Raw genomic sequence first — 19027 nt, forward strand, 5'->3', positions numbered from 1 at the left:
TAAAAAATGCATGTCATGTCATTGTAATAGGCCTTTAAGATGTAGGCATGTTACAAAAGATACCATAATAACAGTTTCTGCCAGTATACCATAGTTACCACAGTTATTAATCTAAACTGACGTAATTTGTTATTCTGCCACTTACATATAAAAATAAACAACAATATGACAAGGATTCTGAATTCTAAATATGACAGAAGGATTCTGAAAATGTCTTACTCTTTAAAAGAGATTTGGGGCCGGATAAAAAAACCCTTAAGTTAAGCAAACCCGTAATGACAGTATAGCCTTACAATCGCAACTAAGGGGTATTTTTCTTTTTTCTTTCTTGACATAAATAATGATTTCCCAGTGGTAACAATTTAGCTGTAGTAAAATAACATGGTCATTAAAAAGAAAAAAACTAGACATGCAATAAGATCAGTATGATGTTACTTATAATATCTTTAATTTGTAAACCCACTGTTCCTTTAAAAAAATGAATTAATATATTTTAGAAATATAATATTTGAGGATTTTACATGGTATATAAACAAATAATATACAAAGAAAAAATACTGCATATACTTCAACCAGTATCACCCATATAGAGTGACTCATTTATAGGATTTTGCGGGACAAGTACTTGGGTATGAGTATTTTGGGGGGGGGGGGGTTTGACCTTAAGGGTGGACAAGAGGTTCTCTCTTCGTCTGACAGGAAGGGTCCCCCTTGGTCATTTTGCCATCAGATTGGAGGGGCACAAGGAAAATCGTAAGGATGATGCACACTGAAAAAGCACACTGCATCCATTCACTCGGCACACAAATTGCCGTCCCTAAGCAAAAATTGAGACCAGCCGATGAGGGATTCTAAACTTTTACTGTGTAAGCATTTAAGTCTGTGTTTGTTCGTGTGTGCATGGGTTATGATCACCTTAACTCCTGCTACTGCAGCAGGGCTTCCGGGATCCACAGCCAAGGTGATTTTCCTCATACTACAAATCCCCAGCTGAGGGCATCTCCGAGAATCTTTAATTATAAAATTCACATAAACAGACTGTAGTTCAAGGTTCTATTGTCATGGCCAACTGAGCATGATGTATGCAGGACTTACCGTAAGAACTCATTGTACATAAGGAGCACCAGGAGATAACAGGTCCTCACAGGTTACATTTCTATTCAGCACTGTCTATTATGATAATCCACATGCATTTTGTGAACAGTATTTGTCAATTTATAGATTAATGTCTCTAAATGTTTTCTTGCAAAGGCAAGTGCTTATTAAATTCTACTTTATGCTTTGAAATATTACAGTTATGCATTTAGCTAATTCATGAAAGTATGCAAATGCTTATTATGCATATTATAACCTGATTTAGGATTGCATTGTATTGCGAGTGTAGTGGTAAGAGAGACCGTGATTGGGTATCCATTGAAACTGTGCTGCTGGTGGGTCAAACATTCACATCGCCCATTTGTAGTCACGTTTAAATCTTCAGTCAGATGAACTGAAAGAAACTATGAATTAATAAAGTGTATACACAGTGTTTGTTATCTATAAACAGATATTAATGCACTACACCTTTGGTTTCCAACCAGGGGGCCTCAAACTTCCAAAGGTGCCTCAGAATGACTTAAAATTACTTAAAGTTAGTTAAATTAAAATATGATAACTTTATTTAAATGCTGAAATTAGCTACAATCATGATGTAGGCATACAACACATAAACTGATAGTTCCTTAAACGTTTTTGAAATTCGAAAGTAATGATAAGTATTTCAATCTATTGTCACTCAAGTTTCTAGGGGTTCAAATCAGCATTATTATCATTAACGGAAAATAAAACAAAAACTAAATGAAAACATTTTCGTTATCTGAAATAAAAATAAAAGCTGAAATGATTGGAAAAACTAAAAAAAAAAAAAAACGAATTAAAATAAAATAAAATAACCTTGGATTAATTTTAGTTTTTGATACCGTAACGTTGCTGGCAAAGACAGGCTGACGAAGATGATGATGAAGTTAGAACCCAGGTGCAGTTTATTTACATAAGTGAAATCCAACAACTGTAAATCCAAACGTGAAACAAAACATAAACTTGACTAAACTTGACTTGACTTAAACAATCCTACAATGTTACACTTACAATCCTGACAGATACACAGTAGGGTGAATATGGGCAAAGTGGGACACATTTGGAAGCTTTACATTTCTTGGCACTTTTATTTATGTAATTTAAATTTAATTCAAATGCCACATAACCTGACATTATACCTTTATAGAAAATGTAGGATGTCTCCTACCTTAGTCAAAAGCAAAAATAAAGAAATACTCAATACTGGGAAGAAGAACCATTGAAGACACTTTTATTACTAACTACCAGATTTTTTAGGCAGTATTGGTAAAGTGGGACAGAGAAAAATACAATTCTAAAAAAATATATACAAATTATTTTAAATTAACTTTCACATCATAAATCATCATATGTAACATTTAAGAACATTAAGTCAACTTTTACGTTTTTATAACCTTGAAAAGATACTTCAAATTTCTGTTATTTTCTTTACCATTGCTTTTCCGACCGGTGGTCATGAAAAGAGCTCTGCCACACATCAAATCATCAATTTAAAACCTCAAAAAGTTAAGTAATGGTTTTTAACCATTTAAGGAAATACATCCATCTTCACCCTATATTATTTAATCAAACTACACAATGATCACTGTAAGACATTATAGATTTAACAGTTAAAAGTTTTTTGTCTTTGTTTTTGTTAATGCATGATTTCCTGTAAAGCTGCTTTGAAATGATTCACGTGTTGTGAAAAGCACTATACAAATAAAAATGACTTGACTTGACTATTATAAAATTTGAAACATTTACAATCCATCTTAATTAAACATGGAAATGCTACTAGATGGAGGTAACTGAAGACTGCCCTGAGAAATGTTATGATGTTAGACATTTTAAGTGATATCAATAAATGCTTCAGCTTTAGCAGCCATAAAATACTAAAACTGAAATAAAAACTAAATAAACTACAACTAACAGACAAAGTGTAAAAACTAACAAAAACGAAACTAAATTGAAATTACAAATTAAATATAAAATAGAAATAATAACTACATTAAAAATCCCAATTTTTTCTATGCACTTTACCTCATATTTCTCCAAAAGTGTTGGGCATGTATTTAATGTGCTGAATACACTCTGGATGAAATGGGTTTCATCCTAGAACTATTTGCCTCAGCACCATCTCTTTAAGTTCTAACTCTTCATAATCAAAGCTTAGAAATATTCATTAGTGTATGCAACTGATTTGTAATCATTTTACCACCAGATAAGAAGTTACTGTTGCCCTCAGAAGACTGTGAAAGGACTTTCAGCAAAGTCCTCTTGGTTCTGCCGTTACACATTCAGCATCAGTTTCATGCAACAGTTGGGAGAGACGGCGTCGCCGGCGGAAGTTAATGCAGAATTAATGCAGCAGCCCACTGTCAAAGAAGTGATGCTTCAGAGAGACTGCAGAAAGAAATGGAGAGGCGATATGATGAGACAGAGATGATATTACAAAGAGGTCCGCATTCTGTATGCAGGTATGTTGCTTTGGTTATTCTACACTGACTTGCTTCAAAATCACACATTTAACCCTTAAACGCATACGTCGGGTCTTTAGTGACCCTGGTCCTCATTCCACCGCCTGTACCTCATCGATTTTTTTGGAGTTGTGCCCACACCTCTTTAGTATTCCTCAATCTTTCTCTTATAAATAGTGTAACACAAAAAAAATGCCAAAATTAAAAAAAAAAAAAAAGATTTTTATAATGGCTTATGTACCAAAAGTGTATAGGAACATTAAAGACCCTAGGTATGTAATAGTGTTGTTATTTATTTATTTTGCACTTCCATAAATTATATTTGTATTATTATTTCATATCTATATACGTTTACTATCACAGGATCTATTTCTTTGTTTATTACAAGAGAAATGAGTACTGTATTCATACAAATAAATACTATATCACGTTGATTTTCTGTGCAAAAATGAATGAACAACAATGGTGAATTATCATTATTCCATATGCATGTACAAATACATATTATACATGTTATTTCTCATGCAAGGTAGCACTGTTGTTTCAGTGATTGACTTGATTTACATTTGACATTGCTATTTGATGAAGAAACAATGTGGAAGTAAACTATAGCAAGTTTAACACATGAACAGAATGAAATGACTATTGTCATTTTGGTGTATTACTGAAATTATGTAAATTGTGCACTATTTAGACTCAATAATTGCCTGAGAAAATACTTATGTGTAGCTCAATATACTGTATGTTTGACAGCCAGTTGCGTCACATGAAATTTCATTGTGAAAATAATGAATTCTGTTCTAGATTTGTCCTGATCTGTTGCATTATCTCTTTGATATATGCAAAATAAAACATCAAAATATATAAAAATATATTTTATTCTATTATTTTCCAATTGTACACTATCTAGGCATTTTGTAGATCCATTTCTAATAGATAAATGTACTGGGTCTCTAAAGACCCCTATATTACGATTAATTTAAGGGTTAATGTAAAAAGCACTATATCTGGCTAAGGGGTAAATTAATCACACTCTATCATAAGCCAGACAATATTTTATATTGATTATTGTTCTCACCATGCTGAATGATACCATGCTGTAGTAGAGCCCTGCAGAGCTCTAGTCCCTGTCTTCGACTCTCTATTTCACCGTTCTGTAGCAGCCAATCAATTAACATGTAACCAGAGGAAGAGCATTCATAAGCCACTCCCTTTTCCTGTCTCAGCTGTAAGATGTAGTCTTTGCTTATAATCAGACTGTAAAGAGCAAAAGACAAATCTTTATACATTGAGGATCACTTTTAGAACATACAGAGATCATGATACAGATCATGTAAAGAATCATTTAACACATGACAGGCATTAAAGAGAAAACCCAAGTTTGTACAATAACAGTGTAATTACATAATGTGCGTGGTAATAGCAATACATATTATGGGTGATCACTGTTATTTATGGTAATACTCTGTCATATCAGAGCCCTGTTCTCACATTTATTTAAATTAACAGTTTCTTACTATTCTTACTAAGAAAATGTCTTACTATTCATACAGTATGTTGAAAGGAAATGTTCCATCCTCTCTGAATCTGTACAAGTATTTGGCATCTTTGAACACGGGCCACTTATCACACACTATAAAATTGAGAAATTGAATGTTAAGTTAAAAACCTATTCGTCCAAGCACAAACAGTCAAATAAATGGATCTTTATATGAGATGAACACAGTAGGACAGCAGACATGACCTTGTTGTCTTACAATCATATTCTTTCTTATTTTATGTACCGTGACGTAGGATATCATGGTCCATGAGGTGCTGCATGAGCTGGACAGCGGTCACTCGATCTGGCACTTCCTTAAGAGCAATCAGCCAATCAATTAGCTCCTGAGCCACAAAGCAATTGGGGTATGTGCGCAAATTGTGTCTGCGGTCCTTAATCAGCTTGCTGTCTTGCAACCGCAATCTCAAAAATAGAGATGGTTGTATCAGAACCATTGTTATGTTAAATACATGTCTTTTATAGAATATTATATGGTGCAATATCAAACAGATCTGTAGAATTAAATAGTTATATGAAGTCAGGTAGTGAGATGTTTAATAATTCAAACAGAAATACATTGTAATTATGTTGACCTTCTTGTTAATATAGCATACCTTAGCTATTCTCCGGCAATCATTTCCTCTTCCTTTTGGTGCCTCGATATTGCTGTACTTTGAATGCTGCCGAGTAGCTCCATTAATGTTCTTTCATGTCTGTGGTTTTGTGCACTTGTTTTCTTCACTTTATTGGTGCACTTGTGTTTACTAAATATGCACTGCTCGGAGACACCAGTTCTTTAGTTTTGTGAAATGTTGTGTACACAAAAATATTCTCTCTCTGTCTACTTCCTTGTCACTATGAATTTATTGTCTTCAGTGTAGGGTGGTTTTACTGAAAACACCCTTTAAACATAAACTGCAATATGCACAGTTGCAATGATGATTAACTGTTAAAAAGTGAATTGGCTAAATCTTAAGTTATCCCCTAAATTAAAACAACAAACTTTCCTGCCTAATGAGATTTTGCTATACATATCAGCAGTTTCAAATAATGGCCACATGGTGTCAGTAAAAGAGTAAATAGAAAAGCATGCCATCATACCACAAGAGTTTTCAGATAGCCTGACATAATAACTTTGGACTATGGTCCAAACGCCATCTTAATTTATATTGGTTTATTACTTACATTTAAGTAACTCTCATATTAATGGGATTGTATGCCAAAAAATGAAAATTCTCTCATCATTTACTCACCCTCATGCCATCCCAGATATGTATTACTTTCTTTTCTCTACAGAACACCATCAAAGATTTTTAGTAGAATACCTCAGCTCTATAGGTCCAAACAATACAAGTGAATGGTGACAAGAAACTTGAAGCTCCAGAAATCATATTAAGGCAGCATAAAAGTAATCCATATGACTTCAGTGGTTAAATCAATGTCTTCAGTAGTGATATGATAGGTGTGTTTGAGAAACAGATATATATTTAAGTCCTTTTTTTTTACTATACACCGATCAGCCACAACATTAAAACCACCTGCCTAATATCATGTAGGTCCCCCTCATGCTGCCAAAACAGCTCTGACCCATCGAGGCATAGACTCCACAAAACTTCTGAAGGTGTCCTGTGGTATCTGGCACCAAGACGTTAGCAGTAGATCCTTTAAGTCTTGTAAGTTGCGAGGTGGGGTCTCCAGGGATTGGACTTGTTGGTCCAGCACATCCCATAGATGCTCAATCGGGGGATTTTGGAGGCCAAGTCAACACCTTGAACACTTTGTCATGTTCCTCAAACCATTCCTGAACAATTTTTGCAATGTGGCAGGGTGTATTATCCTGCTGAAAGAGGCCACTGCCATCAGGGAATACTGTTGCCATGAAGGGGTGTACGTGGTCTGCAACAATCTTTAGGTAGGTTGTACGTGTCAAAGTAACATCCACATGAATGCCAGGACCCGAGGTTTCCCAGCAGAACATTTCCCAGAGCATCACACTCCCTCCACCAACCTGAGAGTGAAAAAAGAGTGAAATAAGCATATACAATTACAACTGTCCCGTAGTTGTGGCGTCATTTTCACCACAATCAACAATTGTGCTCCAATAGGTAAAAGTCTTTTATAGTTAGTGTAAGGGCCGTAACCACAAAATACTCTGAGGGTGACAAGTCCCCCCCAATAATCAGATATGTCTAGATTGTCCCCACAATAATTGATATCCTTGTTGCTGTTCTGCTGCAGTTCATTATGCACCGTTGTTTAATTGTCATTTAGTTGTTGCAGGAATAACATAATGGTTTAAAAAGTTGCATTTTTAGCATGCACAGTAGTCTAATGCCGCTCGTCAATGTCATTTGAAATAGCCAATCAAACTGATGAAGGCAGGATTTAAGAAGCCGAGTGGGAACCTTGTTGATTATTCCAGCGCCATGCAACACGCACGCATCAGTGTCAGCAGCCCACTATTTTATGATTGAAATGTTGTACAGACCAACAGTAAATTCCAATGGTGCAAACTATTTACCATTTGGAGAAATTTGCCATTTTGAATTAAAAATGTCACGTGATTCATATGTCATTCATAAATTTGAATGTGAAAACATTAACGGAGCCGTTTTCAGTTGTCAGGCTTAAGATAAAGAGCGAATGTGTGTATATTGTAAAGGAATTGAGTGAATGTGGTTATCTGGCAAGTTTCTTAAGTAGCCTTTTAGAAAATTCACTTGATATTGTCTTAGAAAATGATCTATAACACAAAGTAGAGTGTTTTCACCCTCAGATTAAAACTAGAACGTGGTAAGACCTGTGAAATCAATTTTCTAAATAATTTATTTATGTCTTTAATTCTGAATTTTGTCTTCTTTTAAAAGAGACCATTTTATTTTGAGGATGAGCCATCAATTAAAGGAGTAGTTCACCTGAGAATGGAAAATGTACTTTTACTCACTCATTTACTCACCCTTATGTTGTTCAAAACCCACATGCTGTTACTTTTTCTTGGAACATAAAAATAGATATTTTAAGTAACTCTATTACATAGAATAACAGTTTATAGTGAGCAGGAGCTGTCGCAGGCCTGGCTCCACAGGCCTTTGCCCACCCAATCATGAACTACACCCACCTTGAGAACTACAGCTACACCCACACCTCCAACTGTTCGGCCCACCCTGCGGGTCCTATGGCCCACCTTACATCTTAGAGCTGGAGCCAGGCCAGCTGTCAAGCTTAAAAAGAACAACTACTATAAAGCATTAATAAAGGTTCAGTATAAAGACATCATAACAGTAGTCCATATGACTTGTGCATTATATTCCAAGCCTTCTGGAGCCACAAATCAGCTTTGTGTTGTATTGACCTCTTTTATGGTATATTAATAATTTTTTATTTATTTATTTATTTTTTTTTGGACCTTGACAGTAGTTCTCAATATGAACTGTTTTTGTATGGAAAAGAGCAGCGTTCGGGTTCTTGGAGAAAATATTGTGTTAAGATTGGCAGTAAATAATTTTGTGTATTTTCTTTTTGCTAGCCTGCTGACACAGTCATGTAAATTTACAGATACATCAGTGATGAAAAGAAATTCAAATTATATTCTTCTTTTCTTTGATACAGCACAAAAAAAGAAAGAAACAGGCAAACTGCTAGCAATGTAGACACAGTGGTAGTCTTGTACTGTGTGAACTTCTGTGTGAAAAAAAAAACATGTATCTTTTAAAACCAAAAATTATACAATTTTGGGCCTTTATTGCATTTAAAGCCTTTATTCAGAAAATCATTGCATTCAGAGCCTTTACTATTTTAAAGGACCAAAGAGGACAATTATATTTGTGACCTCAACACCTGCGACCCCCCCACCCCCAAAATGGTTTGGTCACTCACTCCCCAACGTTCAAGACATTGTTAGGCCTTGGTTAGTGTACTTGTAAAGGAGACAGTTCTGTCAGTGAAGAGCATGAGATGAAATATGATATATACATCATTTCCACCACACAATGCTGTCAAACACAATACATAATTTGAGATGTGGTGGAAATGTGAATGCATGTCCACAGTTGGATGTTGCCATTGTTAAACAAATTAAATAAACTAGTATTTTACCTAGTGTTTTAAAAGTTTGTTTTCTAAAAGTAGGAAGGGTGTATAGGAAGAGGGCGTGGTCTTCCTGCGCGGCTGCTTTTAAAGCAGCGTGATTTACTTTCTTTTCAACACACATCTTGCGCAGCTCACAGAGAGACCATCTGAAAGAAGAACAGCGATCAGTTGTCAACTTTCCTTTGAAAGTCTAAAGCTTTACGTTTTTATGGTGACGTTGTGGAATCGCGTTTTCAGAACATATTAATGACACCTAAACCACAGTAATAACTTTATAACAAGTTGCTTACTTCATCGAAACGGGCATCATGACGGCGGAGCAACATGGTCTTTTGGACTTGGCCAAAAATCAGCTGAATTTGGACTACTGTGACTTTGACATGACGAGGTTTGACGTGAAAAAGGAGGCAGCAGCGTTGGGACCTGGGCGTTCATTCATTCAACATTGCAGTGTACAAGTACCAGGCTCCGTGTCCAGCACACCGATGAGCACCCCGTGTAGCTCCGTGCCTTCATCGCCAAGCTTCAGCCCGAGTGGACAGAGAAGCGGTGCTGAAGATCTCTACAGCTGGACCCTGAGCACTGGGGCTTATCCACAGCACGCTGATCCACACTGTCTCGATCTCACATCTGAGGATGTCCGGGAAGCCCTAAGCGCAAATCTCATGCATGGACACCCGGCGCCTCAACAGATGCATCCAGAACAGATCCATCAGGCAGATATGGAGGAATACAGAAGCATGGGTCAGTTCCACGCGCCAAACGTGCATCCGTATCACCACGAGCAGTTCACCGATCTCGACGCGCTCCAGATGCGCGCGGGTGCGCACGACTTTACGCATGGAAAAGGCGTCGAACAGTTCATGCAACACCTCGACTGTTCACCTCAAAGTGCGACACACCTGCTCAAGTCCCACAACATCCATCAACAGCAGCACCACAGACGGAACGAGCGCGGCGTCAGCGCGGAGAACCGCTTCTCAGACCAGCAGCTGGTGACCATGTCTGTGCGCGAACTGAACAGACACCTCCGCGGCATGAGTAAGGACGACGTTATCCGCCTGAAGCAGAAACGCCGTACCCTGAAAAACCGGGGATACGCGCAGTCCTGCAGACACAAGCGCGTTCATCAAAAACACATGCTGGAGCACGAGAAGACGAACCTCGCGACTCAAGTTGAGCAGCTGAAGCACGAGCTCAGTCGGTTAGTGCGCGAGAGGGACGCGTATAAACTGAAATGCGAGAGACTAGTTGACGGAATGAACTCTAGTGAAAATACATCATCGCCTAAATTCTTGCGATAGCTGAACTAGTTTTTATGTCAATCTGTGGACATGCACTGTAAAAGGGAAAAAAGTGATTTTTAATTCTGTCAGGCAGTAACTAGGCTATTATATATATATATATATATATATATATATATATATATATATATATATATATATATATATATATATATATATATATATTTTTTTTTTTTTTTTTTTTTTATTATTATTTTTTCATTCGACTTTTATCCCTGACATGTCAAGCTGGTTTTGATATTGTATCTTTTATCTGCTTGTTTTCACAATAGCCTTCATCAGTCATTACAGCAGTGCAAATGACATTTGACCCTTTTGGCAATAGATGCATTGCATTGGTGTGTGTGTGTGTGTGTGTGTGTGTGTGTGTGTGTGTTTCTCAGATAGATCTTGTGGCTTTATGTATTTGTTTCATTAATCAGAATTTTGTTCCCTAAAGATGTAAATAAATGTGATTTACATTTTATTATTTCCTCCAGAATAAATTTTTTTTAAAGAAAAATTAATTCTCCCTAATCTTTGTCTTATGTTTCACAAGAACACACAACTTTTGCATGAACTTTAAAAAAAAAAAAATGTTTCATACAGGGTTCCTGTAGCTCAACTGGTAGAACATGGCGCTAGCAATGCCAAGATCACAAGTTCAATTCCCAGGGAACATATAAACTGATATAATGTATAACTTGAATGCACTGTAAGTCACTTTGGATAAAAGCATCTGCAAAATGCATATATGTAAGAAAAAAAATTTATATATTTTTTTCGCACAAACAACCCAGAACACGCTTGCTGCAACCTTTGACCTTGTTTAACGGCTGCTTCCTGAGACAACTGTGTTTCTAATGACTCAAGAGACTCGGAGAAGAACTGCACAGCACTGATTGTACCATGGTGGAAATTCGTCCTCTGCCCTCTCCTTAAGAGGAAAACAAAGGTCATCTATCTGACCTGTTGTTCTATTTCTCTGGAAAGTATTGAGATTTACTAAAAACTCGTAAAGTTGTAAACATTCCATGAACTCCACAACTAGTGTTAGATTTGACTGATCTAAACTCTAAATAAATAATGTGTAGCTTCAGAATATTTTTGGGTTATGAAGTAAAAAGATTGAAGTGTGCACGGTCCGTGAAGGCAAGTATCGATTACACATTGTTAGTTAAGGGAAATTAAATGAGTAAAGCTAGTCCACGAACAGTGGTTGTTATTTTTGGTTTGCACAACTCTCCATTTCTCGGGAACTCTCCAAAAAACATGTGTGGCAAAATGGCCTTTAACCCTTCACCTTGTTGTCAACTGCTCCTTAACCGTTAGTGCAAGACTGACCTCTCTGTTATGACGTGCCACCTGTGCAATACAGCTAGCCATTGACGGGTCACAGGTGCAAAAGTGGGTTTTCACTAAGCAAAAGCTTCCAAAAGAAGCTTGTCATTGTTTTCCAAAAGAATGCTTGTTATAAAATCAGTGTGAACTCTGATCAATGCAAATTGAACTGAACATGAGTGACATTCATCCAGGTCAGTGGATTGTTTTGTAGCTTTGTGGACATATTCTGCTATAGGTTTCTGCATAAAAGTGCATGATTTTTGCTGCACAGTAGGCTTTGTATAATAAAAATTCATTTAGCACTTTATTAGGAACACCTGGACACCTACTTATTCATCAGATTATCTAATCAGCCAATCGTGTGGCAGCAGTGCAGTGCATAAAATAATCAGATACGGGTCAGAAGCTTCAGTTAATGTTCACATCAACCATCAGAATGGGGAAAAAATGTGATCTCAGTGATTTCAACTGTGGTATGAGTGTTGATGCCAGACAGACTGGTTTGAGTATTTCTGTAACTACTGATCTCCTTGGATTTTCACACACAACAGTCTAGAGTGTATAGAGAATGGTGCCAAAAACAAAAAACATCCAGTGAGTGGCAGTTCTGTGGACGGAAATGCCTTGTTGAAGAGAGAGGTCAACAGAGAATGGCCAGACTGGTTTGAGCTGACAGAAAGGCTATGGTAACTCAGATAACCACTCTGTACAATTGTAGTGAGCAGAATAACATCTCAGAATGCACAACAAGTCGAATCTTGATGTGGATGGGCTACACCAGCAGAAGACTACATCGGGCACTGTATTAGGACCATAGTGTTCCTAATAAAGTGCTCAGTGAGTGTAAGTAATCATAATTAGCATTAGTTATTTTTATCTTTTGCTATCGAAATATAATGAAACAACTCACACTATCACAGCGTACACAGTGCCATTGTAAAAGTCAACAACCTCTTTTCTTGCGCGTAAGATATTGTGGCTAATTACTGAACCTTCCAGACCCCTCCTTCCCCTATACGGCCATTGCCCAAGGGGGAGGGGGCCGTTGAGTCAGCACTCTGCCCAAGGTGTCTGCTTCTCTGTGGCATCAGAGGGTAACTGAAATGTGAAAGACTGAGGCAGGAAGAGACCAAGGAAAGTTGTAAACTTGGTAATAGACTAACAAGACTGTTTTTAATTTTTCTAATTTAAAGCAGTTTTTTTTTTTTTTTAAATAAATGTCATTAAAAAGTTAATAATTCACGTTAACCCCTAAATGCATGTGAATTTCACCAAACACTCTTACATATTCGGGTCTCTAGAGACCCAGCATGTATATCTATCACAAATGGATATACAAAATGCCCAGATAGTGTCAAATTTTCAAGATATTTTCAAGACAGTTAGAGAATAATAGAATAAAATATATTTTGATGTTTTATTTTTTATATGTTAAAGAGAAAATGCAACAAATCAGGATAAGATTCATTAATTTCACACTGAAATTTCATGAGATACAACTGTCTATCAAATACCTATTGAGCTACACAACACATAAGATACACACAAGCTACACATAACATAAGCTAACATAAGCTACACATAAGTATTTTCTCAGGCACTTATTGAGTCAAAATAGATGCACAACTTACATAATTTCAGTAGTACAACAAAATGACAATAGCCATAGTATTTATGTGTTACACTTGCTATAGTTTACTTCCACGTTGTTTCTTCATCAAATAACAATGACAAATGTAAATCAAGTCAATCACTGAAACAACAGTGCTACCTTGAGTAAGAAATAACATGTTTAATATGTATGCATATTGTATACTGATAATTCACCCTTGTTGATAATTTCACAGAAAATCAATGTGATAAAGTATTTATTTGTATGAATATGATACTAATTTATCTTGTAATAAACAAAGATATACTGTGATAATAAACTTATATAGATATGAAATAGTCATAAAAATATCATTTATGGAAGTGCAATGACCCTAATGACCCTATACACTTTTGATACTTAAACTTATACTTTTTTTGTTGTTGCAGTTTTGGAATTTTCTGTGTGTTACATTATTTATAAGAGAAAGATTGAGGAATACTAAAGATTTTAAGGGTTAAATAGATTATAACTGTAACGATTTGAGTGCAAAGTTCAACTGAAATATTAACAGGAATTCTGTTTATTTCTGTTTAAATCAGATTTTGTATAATAATAATCACCTTGCACCTTTTTGTATTATTTGATTTTAGTAAATTAGAATTCCCAAAGGATCTATGTAGCTACAGTACAGTGACCCGAGCAACTGCTCAGACTCTAGTTCAGTTAAACCACTAAACATTCTCTCGCAGAACATCAACATTGAATCAAAAGTGCCTGATCTGTCAAGCAGAACTTGGCTGGTCAGAACTGGTCTGTTCCTGCTTTCAGGCTGTTTTGTAGTGTGGATAATACCAATGTCCTCTCTCTCTCTCTCTCTCTCTCTCTCTCTCTCTCTCTCTCTCTCTCTCTCTCACTCACACACACACACACACACACACACACACCCTTCAAGTGAACAGCAGCAGCAGCAGCCGTGTGGCAGTGAGGATGGATGGGGATATATAGGGCTTCCTCTTTCACTTCCTAAATAGGGGTCTGGTCAAGTGACTTTGTCCGAGATTGAGGGGAGATGAAGTAAAGGAATGCAACGTGGCGATGGGGTTTGTGGTTTCCGCTCAGGATGTCCACTTGTTTCTGTGTTTGGAGCTATGACAGTTAGTGGGGGAGCTGTGATTCATTGTGATTAACCATTTCACAAGCACTTTGAATCAATTAACTAATCATCTCATTTTTGTAAGTTCTCCACTTTCTATTGTGTAATTTTCTAATTAAATTCAGTTTTCATTTCAAATGATATTATCAGCATAACATGAGTGAAAAGGTAAATGAAAAATTAACATGATATAATTTCATAGTATGTCCACCCCTTTTGTTTTAATGACAGCACACTGTAAAAAAAACCATTCTGTTAAATTTACAGTAAAATGCCTGCAGCTGTGGTTGCCAAAAAATGTACTGGAAATGTGTCTATACACTAACCTTCTGAAAATATAAAAGTCTGCTTTTCACTTTAATATATATTGTTTATCACCGTAGTAACTACAAAAGACCACATAAAGACTTAAGGTTTATCAAGAATGACCATTTCAGGAGAAATAATGAATACACATGTAGAGACAGTGCACAGTGTCACTCACACAAGCCCAAAACACCAGTAGAGTAACGTTTGTGCCACTAAAATAATGCAATAAACATGAACTAAAATGCAAAAAGATAACAAAGAACACCCTAATGTCCATAACTAATATTAAAAATATAAGAAGAAACATAACTATTCCCATAACATATAATGAAATGTGAAAGGACACGCAGGGACTTCTGGGAACACCCGAGTATTGATTTTTACCGTAATTTTAACAAAGTTGACCATAAAAAGCACATTTATTCTCTTGTTAAACATAATAAACATTTTTACCGTTAGTTATACAGTAAAATCATACTTCTTACATCTAAAAAACACGATGAAAAAAACTAAAAATTTACAATATTTTACAGTAAAATTACATGTATTATCTTGTTAAATACTGTATATTATCATTTTTTACCATTTATGTTAAGGTAACTACCCATTTACTTATTAACTTTTTTTTTCTTATTGTAACATTTTTACATTCTTTTACTGTTAAAATTATGGAATTTGTTTTTTAACAGTGCACGAACTCCACAAGTGTGCAAATGTCAAAATCTGATGATCCAGACTGTTCCAAAGATTCAGCAGAAGCAAGGAAATCTGACCTTTTGCACAAAGGGGTTAACATGGTCAATGTCACTGATTTGCTTATTTGATTAGTGACTTAGAAATAGTACAAAATGTTAAATATTTCTTATTCAGATTGAGTCATACATTTTTATTTTATTTTACATTTTACATCTTTCTATTCATTTTGAGGTTTAAATTAGATTTTGAATCCCAAATTTTCAATGTGGACAAATCTTTTTAAGCCCACTTTACATTTTGCAAGTGTTTATCCAAGTTAATTTTTATTATTATAATTTTTTTCACATTTGGATTTTTTTTTTTTTTTTTTACTTAAAAAACAAAATACAAAACTTTTTTTCACCTAACATTTTAAATGTAATTAACCTGACCAATATGTTTAGGTGTATGTGGACCTTTGCAAACATTCTTGTACACTTTTGTAGATAAAAAAAAAAAAAAAAAAAAAAGATCTCTTTCTTTCAGATAAGCAGTTGCGGGCTGGTCTCTTGTGCGTCAGAACTGATGACAGCATTTCATGAGCACTCAACATACACATGACCCACTAAGGAGCAGGCTTCCTCCCACACTGTCACTTCCCAATAGACCTCTGGCACTGATTCACTTGCCTTTTAGCTCAGCTTAAGCACTGGATTAAACTGGCCCATCAAACTCAGTGGGTCATTCCTTTGTAAGTCTGATGTGCACCCTGTTATTTAAAAGCCAGATATTTCAAAAAAGGCTTTTCATGAGCACAGAGGTACTAGAAAGTAACAAAAAAGTGCATGTCTGGAGCCACAAAGGTTACATTCTGAATATTTCACCAGGTGATCTTATTCTCAATATACAGAGGGACAGTCACAGAGAGGTTTCTTGCAGATGTCCTCAGTAAGAAGATTTTTTTTAAAAAACCAGAGCCAAACTGTATAAGAGCCAGCAGTATAAGAAACTTTAAACACACTCAAAGTACACAAGTATGTAGATAATAATGATTTTATTCTGTGCATCGTTGCATTCCGAAATGTGTCAGACCGCGAATTCACAAAGGAAAATACGTTCTCAGCGCTGTCACAAGGGGTTCTACAGCAAATATCTGTTCTTCATCTCACATTTGCTTTTCATGACACTATTGGTTAGGTTTAGGTTTAAGGTTTAGTGTAGGGAAGTTGGGTTCATAGATTTAAAACTAGATAGAGCATTAACATTAACCTCCTGAGACCCGAGCATGACTGCTGTGTGCATTTTACATTTCCGTTTTTGATTTGTTAGTAGTACCTAATAATCATTGCCAAAAAAATGTACAAAAATTCTAGAAGAAATAGTTTTCCTAAAATTGATGTCCACATATGTGCAAAGCGTGGCTAAGGGGCCGTTTACATGACAACGTTTTCAACTAAAAACGGAAAAATTTGTATGCGTTTTGGCTGTTCGTTTACACGACAGCGGCGTTTTGGGGCCTGAAAACGCAAACTTTTGAAAAAGTGCACGTTTTTGAAAACGATGCTGTTATCATCTCCGTGTAAATATACAAAAACGAGAATTTGTGAAAATGATGATGTCATGCGCACATGTATTACGTGTTCAATCTATAGGCATGCGAGTACTTCAAAACAACGCGTGAGACATTCAAAAATTCAGTGATGGACTACAAGACTGTGTTTGTGCTGCTCAAGATTTTGAGTTTATTGACGCTTTTCCAGCAAAGTGTAGATTTACTGCATCACTACTACGACTAGTGATCGCCATCTTCATTGTTTGTATTCACCGCTCTGTGGAAGAATGCTTATGTGCGCAGGCATGTAGTGTTTCTTTACAAAGTGACATCGCCAACTACTGGCCTGGCATCCATAATACAGCGTTTTTAATAGTTTTCGCAGATCCGTGTGAACGGGGATCGTTTTGACAACGTTGTCATCTGTATGCAAAACTTTTCAAAAACGCAAAGGAAAAACTTTTCCATTTTTAGTACATCGTTGTCGTGTAAAAGTTCTCTCTTTGCATCAAACAAGTGATAGCCAGTGATGAAGCATTTTACCAATCAGAAATTAGCATAATTAATTCTGATACAAGTAATGGCCAGCATGGTCCAGTCATTGCAAACCCTGTTACAATAAAATTATACATTATAAATTCTGAATCTATTTACTGATTATTATTGTTCCATGTGCCAAACATGTTGAGTGGTTCAAACATCATCTGCAGCCTTAAACTAAACTTTTGATAGGAAGTTTGGATTGAATGCGCTTAGCAGCATAGGAAAGCTAAAGAATGCTCCCTTGCTCACTATTTAGTGAATGACTTAACCTCCAGTGTACTGTCTGTCAGAACAGTTAGAAATGCACCATATCTTCATCCAAACTCCACATAACTCTGAAAGCGAATTTTTTTCTCAATGAGAAAATGCACATTAAATTTAGGATTTCTAATGAAAACCATGGGCTACTGCACACCATAGTGTACATTGTGTTTAGCAGCGTGGAGTTTCATGATGAATGTAGAGACTTTTGATTTAAACAGGTTTCAATGTAAAAACTTAATTAGGCTTCTTACCAGAAATAGTTTTGTTGCTGTTTCTCCCAAAGACAAACTCCGCTGTCATCGGCGCCATGTTTTCTCACATGACTTTGTGCATCGAAAGTTTAACGCTTTACTGACAGCCCAGAGTCTTCTGAACCAAGGACTGAAAACGGTTCAAGGAATGAAAATGAACACATTTTTTTTGCAGAACGTAACCAAAAATGGGAACAAAGTCATTTTCAATTGTTCCAGAGTGAAAAAGCTATTTTTAATTGCTGGTAACCGGTCATAATTTTCGTTCCAATAATTTTTTCATGAAACCAAAGGCCTAAGGGTTTATCACAGTTACACCACTTCGTGTTGCCCGAAAAAACATGTGCTGTGATCCTGAAGGAAGCTGCTGCATCACACATTTCTTTGCCTAATTGCCCATTGTGTATGTTGTATTCTGTAGATGAAGACCTTTTTAACAACTATGTGTAACTATGTCCAAACACGCTTAGGCCAACCTAAGTATGTAGCTACACGTTCAAAATGAGTAAAATATTTATCCATATCCTTTTCTGTAAAAGGAGGGACTAAACAAATGTTTTTACTGATGTCAAAGTCAGCAGTAGCAATAAAAGTAACAGGAGCAACAGTTTTACTTGATCTAACAGCACTAAGTTCTAACTCTCTTAGATGCAGTGTTTTCTCCATTTCCAATTTGCCTGACTCCAGTTCTAACTTTTTGAGTTCCAAGACATTTGCAAACTGTTTTTCTTTAACCTGAAGTTCTTGAGGTTTAAGCTCAAGTTCCTTCACACGTTGAGATTTCACAGCAACTGGCAAATCAACCTCACTAGTAGTCTGAACAAAAGGATCAGTCTGAAAAACATTTTTTTTTTA

At 36.0% G+C, this 19027-nt stretch overlaps 2 protein-coding genes across 3 annotated transcripts; one reads left to right on the forward strand and one right to left on the reverse strand.

Moving 5' to 3' along the window:
• Window positions 1–3369: 3369 nt before the first annotated feature.
• LOC127426535 (DEP domain-containing mTOR-interacting protein-like) lies at window positions 3370–5850 on the reverse strand. Of its 2 annotated transcripts, none has more exons than XR_007894799.1 (4): window positions 5730–5850; window positions 5360–5538; window positions 4654–4832; window positions 3370–3501 (listed from the first exon to the last, which is right to left on the reverse strand). XR_007894799.1 is itself a non-coding variant. In XM_051673403.1 (4 exons), exons 1-4 carry the CDS (start codon window positions 5568–5570, stop codon window positions 3458–3460), a joined length of 525 nt encoding a protein of 174 aa, XP_051529363.1. In that variant the 3' UTR covers window positions 3370–3457. The 2 variants fall into 2 exon arrangements, 1 of the variants encoding a protein (XP_051529363.1); XM_051673403.1 differs by lacking the exon at window positions 5730–5850 and adding an exon at window positions 5118–5208 and having other exon boundaries at window positions 5360–5570.
• Window positions 5851–9303: 3453 nt separating this feature from the next.
• Window positions 9304–10614, forward strand: LOC127426534 (transcription factor MafB-like). Its single transcript, XM_051673402.1, has one exon. It carries the CDS (start codon window positions 9513–9515, stop codon window positions 10506–10508), a length of 996 nt encoding a protein of 331 aa, XP_051529362.1. The 5' UTR covers window positions 9304–9512; the 3' UTR covers window positions 10509–10614.
• The last annotated feature ends 8413 nt before the right edge of the window (window positions 10615–19027 follow it).

Source organism: Myxocyprinus asiaticus, chromosome 35 (genome assembly GCF_019703515.2).
Source record: "Myxocyprinus asiaticus isolate MX2 ecotype Aquarium Trade chromosome 35, UBuf_Myxa_2, whole genome shotgun sequence".
Taxonomy (NCBI): domain Eukaryota; kingdom Metazoa; phylum Chordata; class Actinopteri; order Cypriniformes; family Catostomidae; genus Myxocyprinus; species Myxocyprinus asiaticus.

Excerpts from the sequence above, each read along its gene's own strand:
- LOC127426535 (XM_051673403.1), bottom strand. The coding sequence starts at position 5,570 with ATGGTTCTGATACAACCATCTCTATTTTTGAGATTGCGGTTGCAAGAC. Across the intron at positions 5,209-5,359 it reads CCATGATATCCTACGTCACG|TGTGTGATAAGTGGCCCGTG; the intron begins GTACATAAAATA and ends TCAATTTTATAG. Across the intron at positions 3,502-4,653 it reads GCATGGTATCATTCAGCATG|TCTCTCTGAAGCATCACTTC; the intron begins GTGAGAACAATA and ends TTCTTTCTGCAG.
- LOC127426534 (XM_051673402.1), top strand. The coding sequence starts at position 9,513 with ATGACGGCGGAGCAACATGGTCTTTTGGACTTGGCCAAAAATCAGCTG.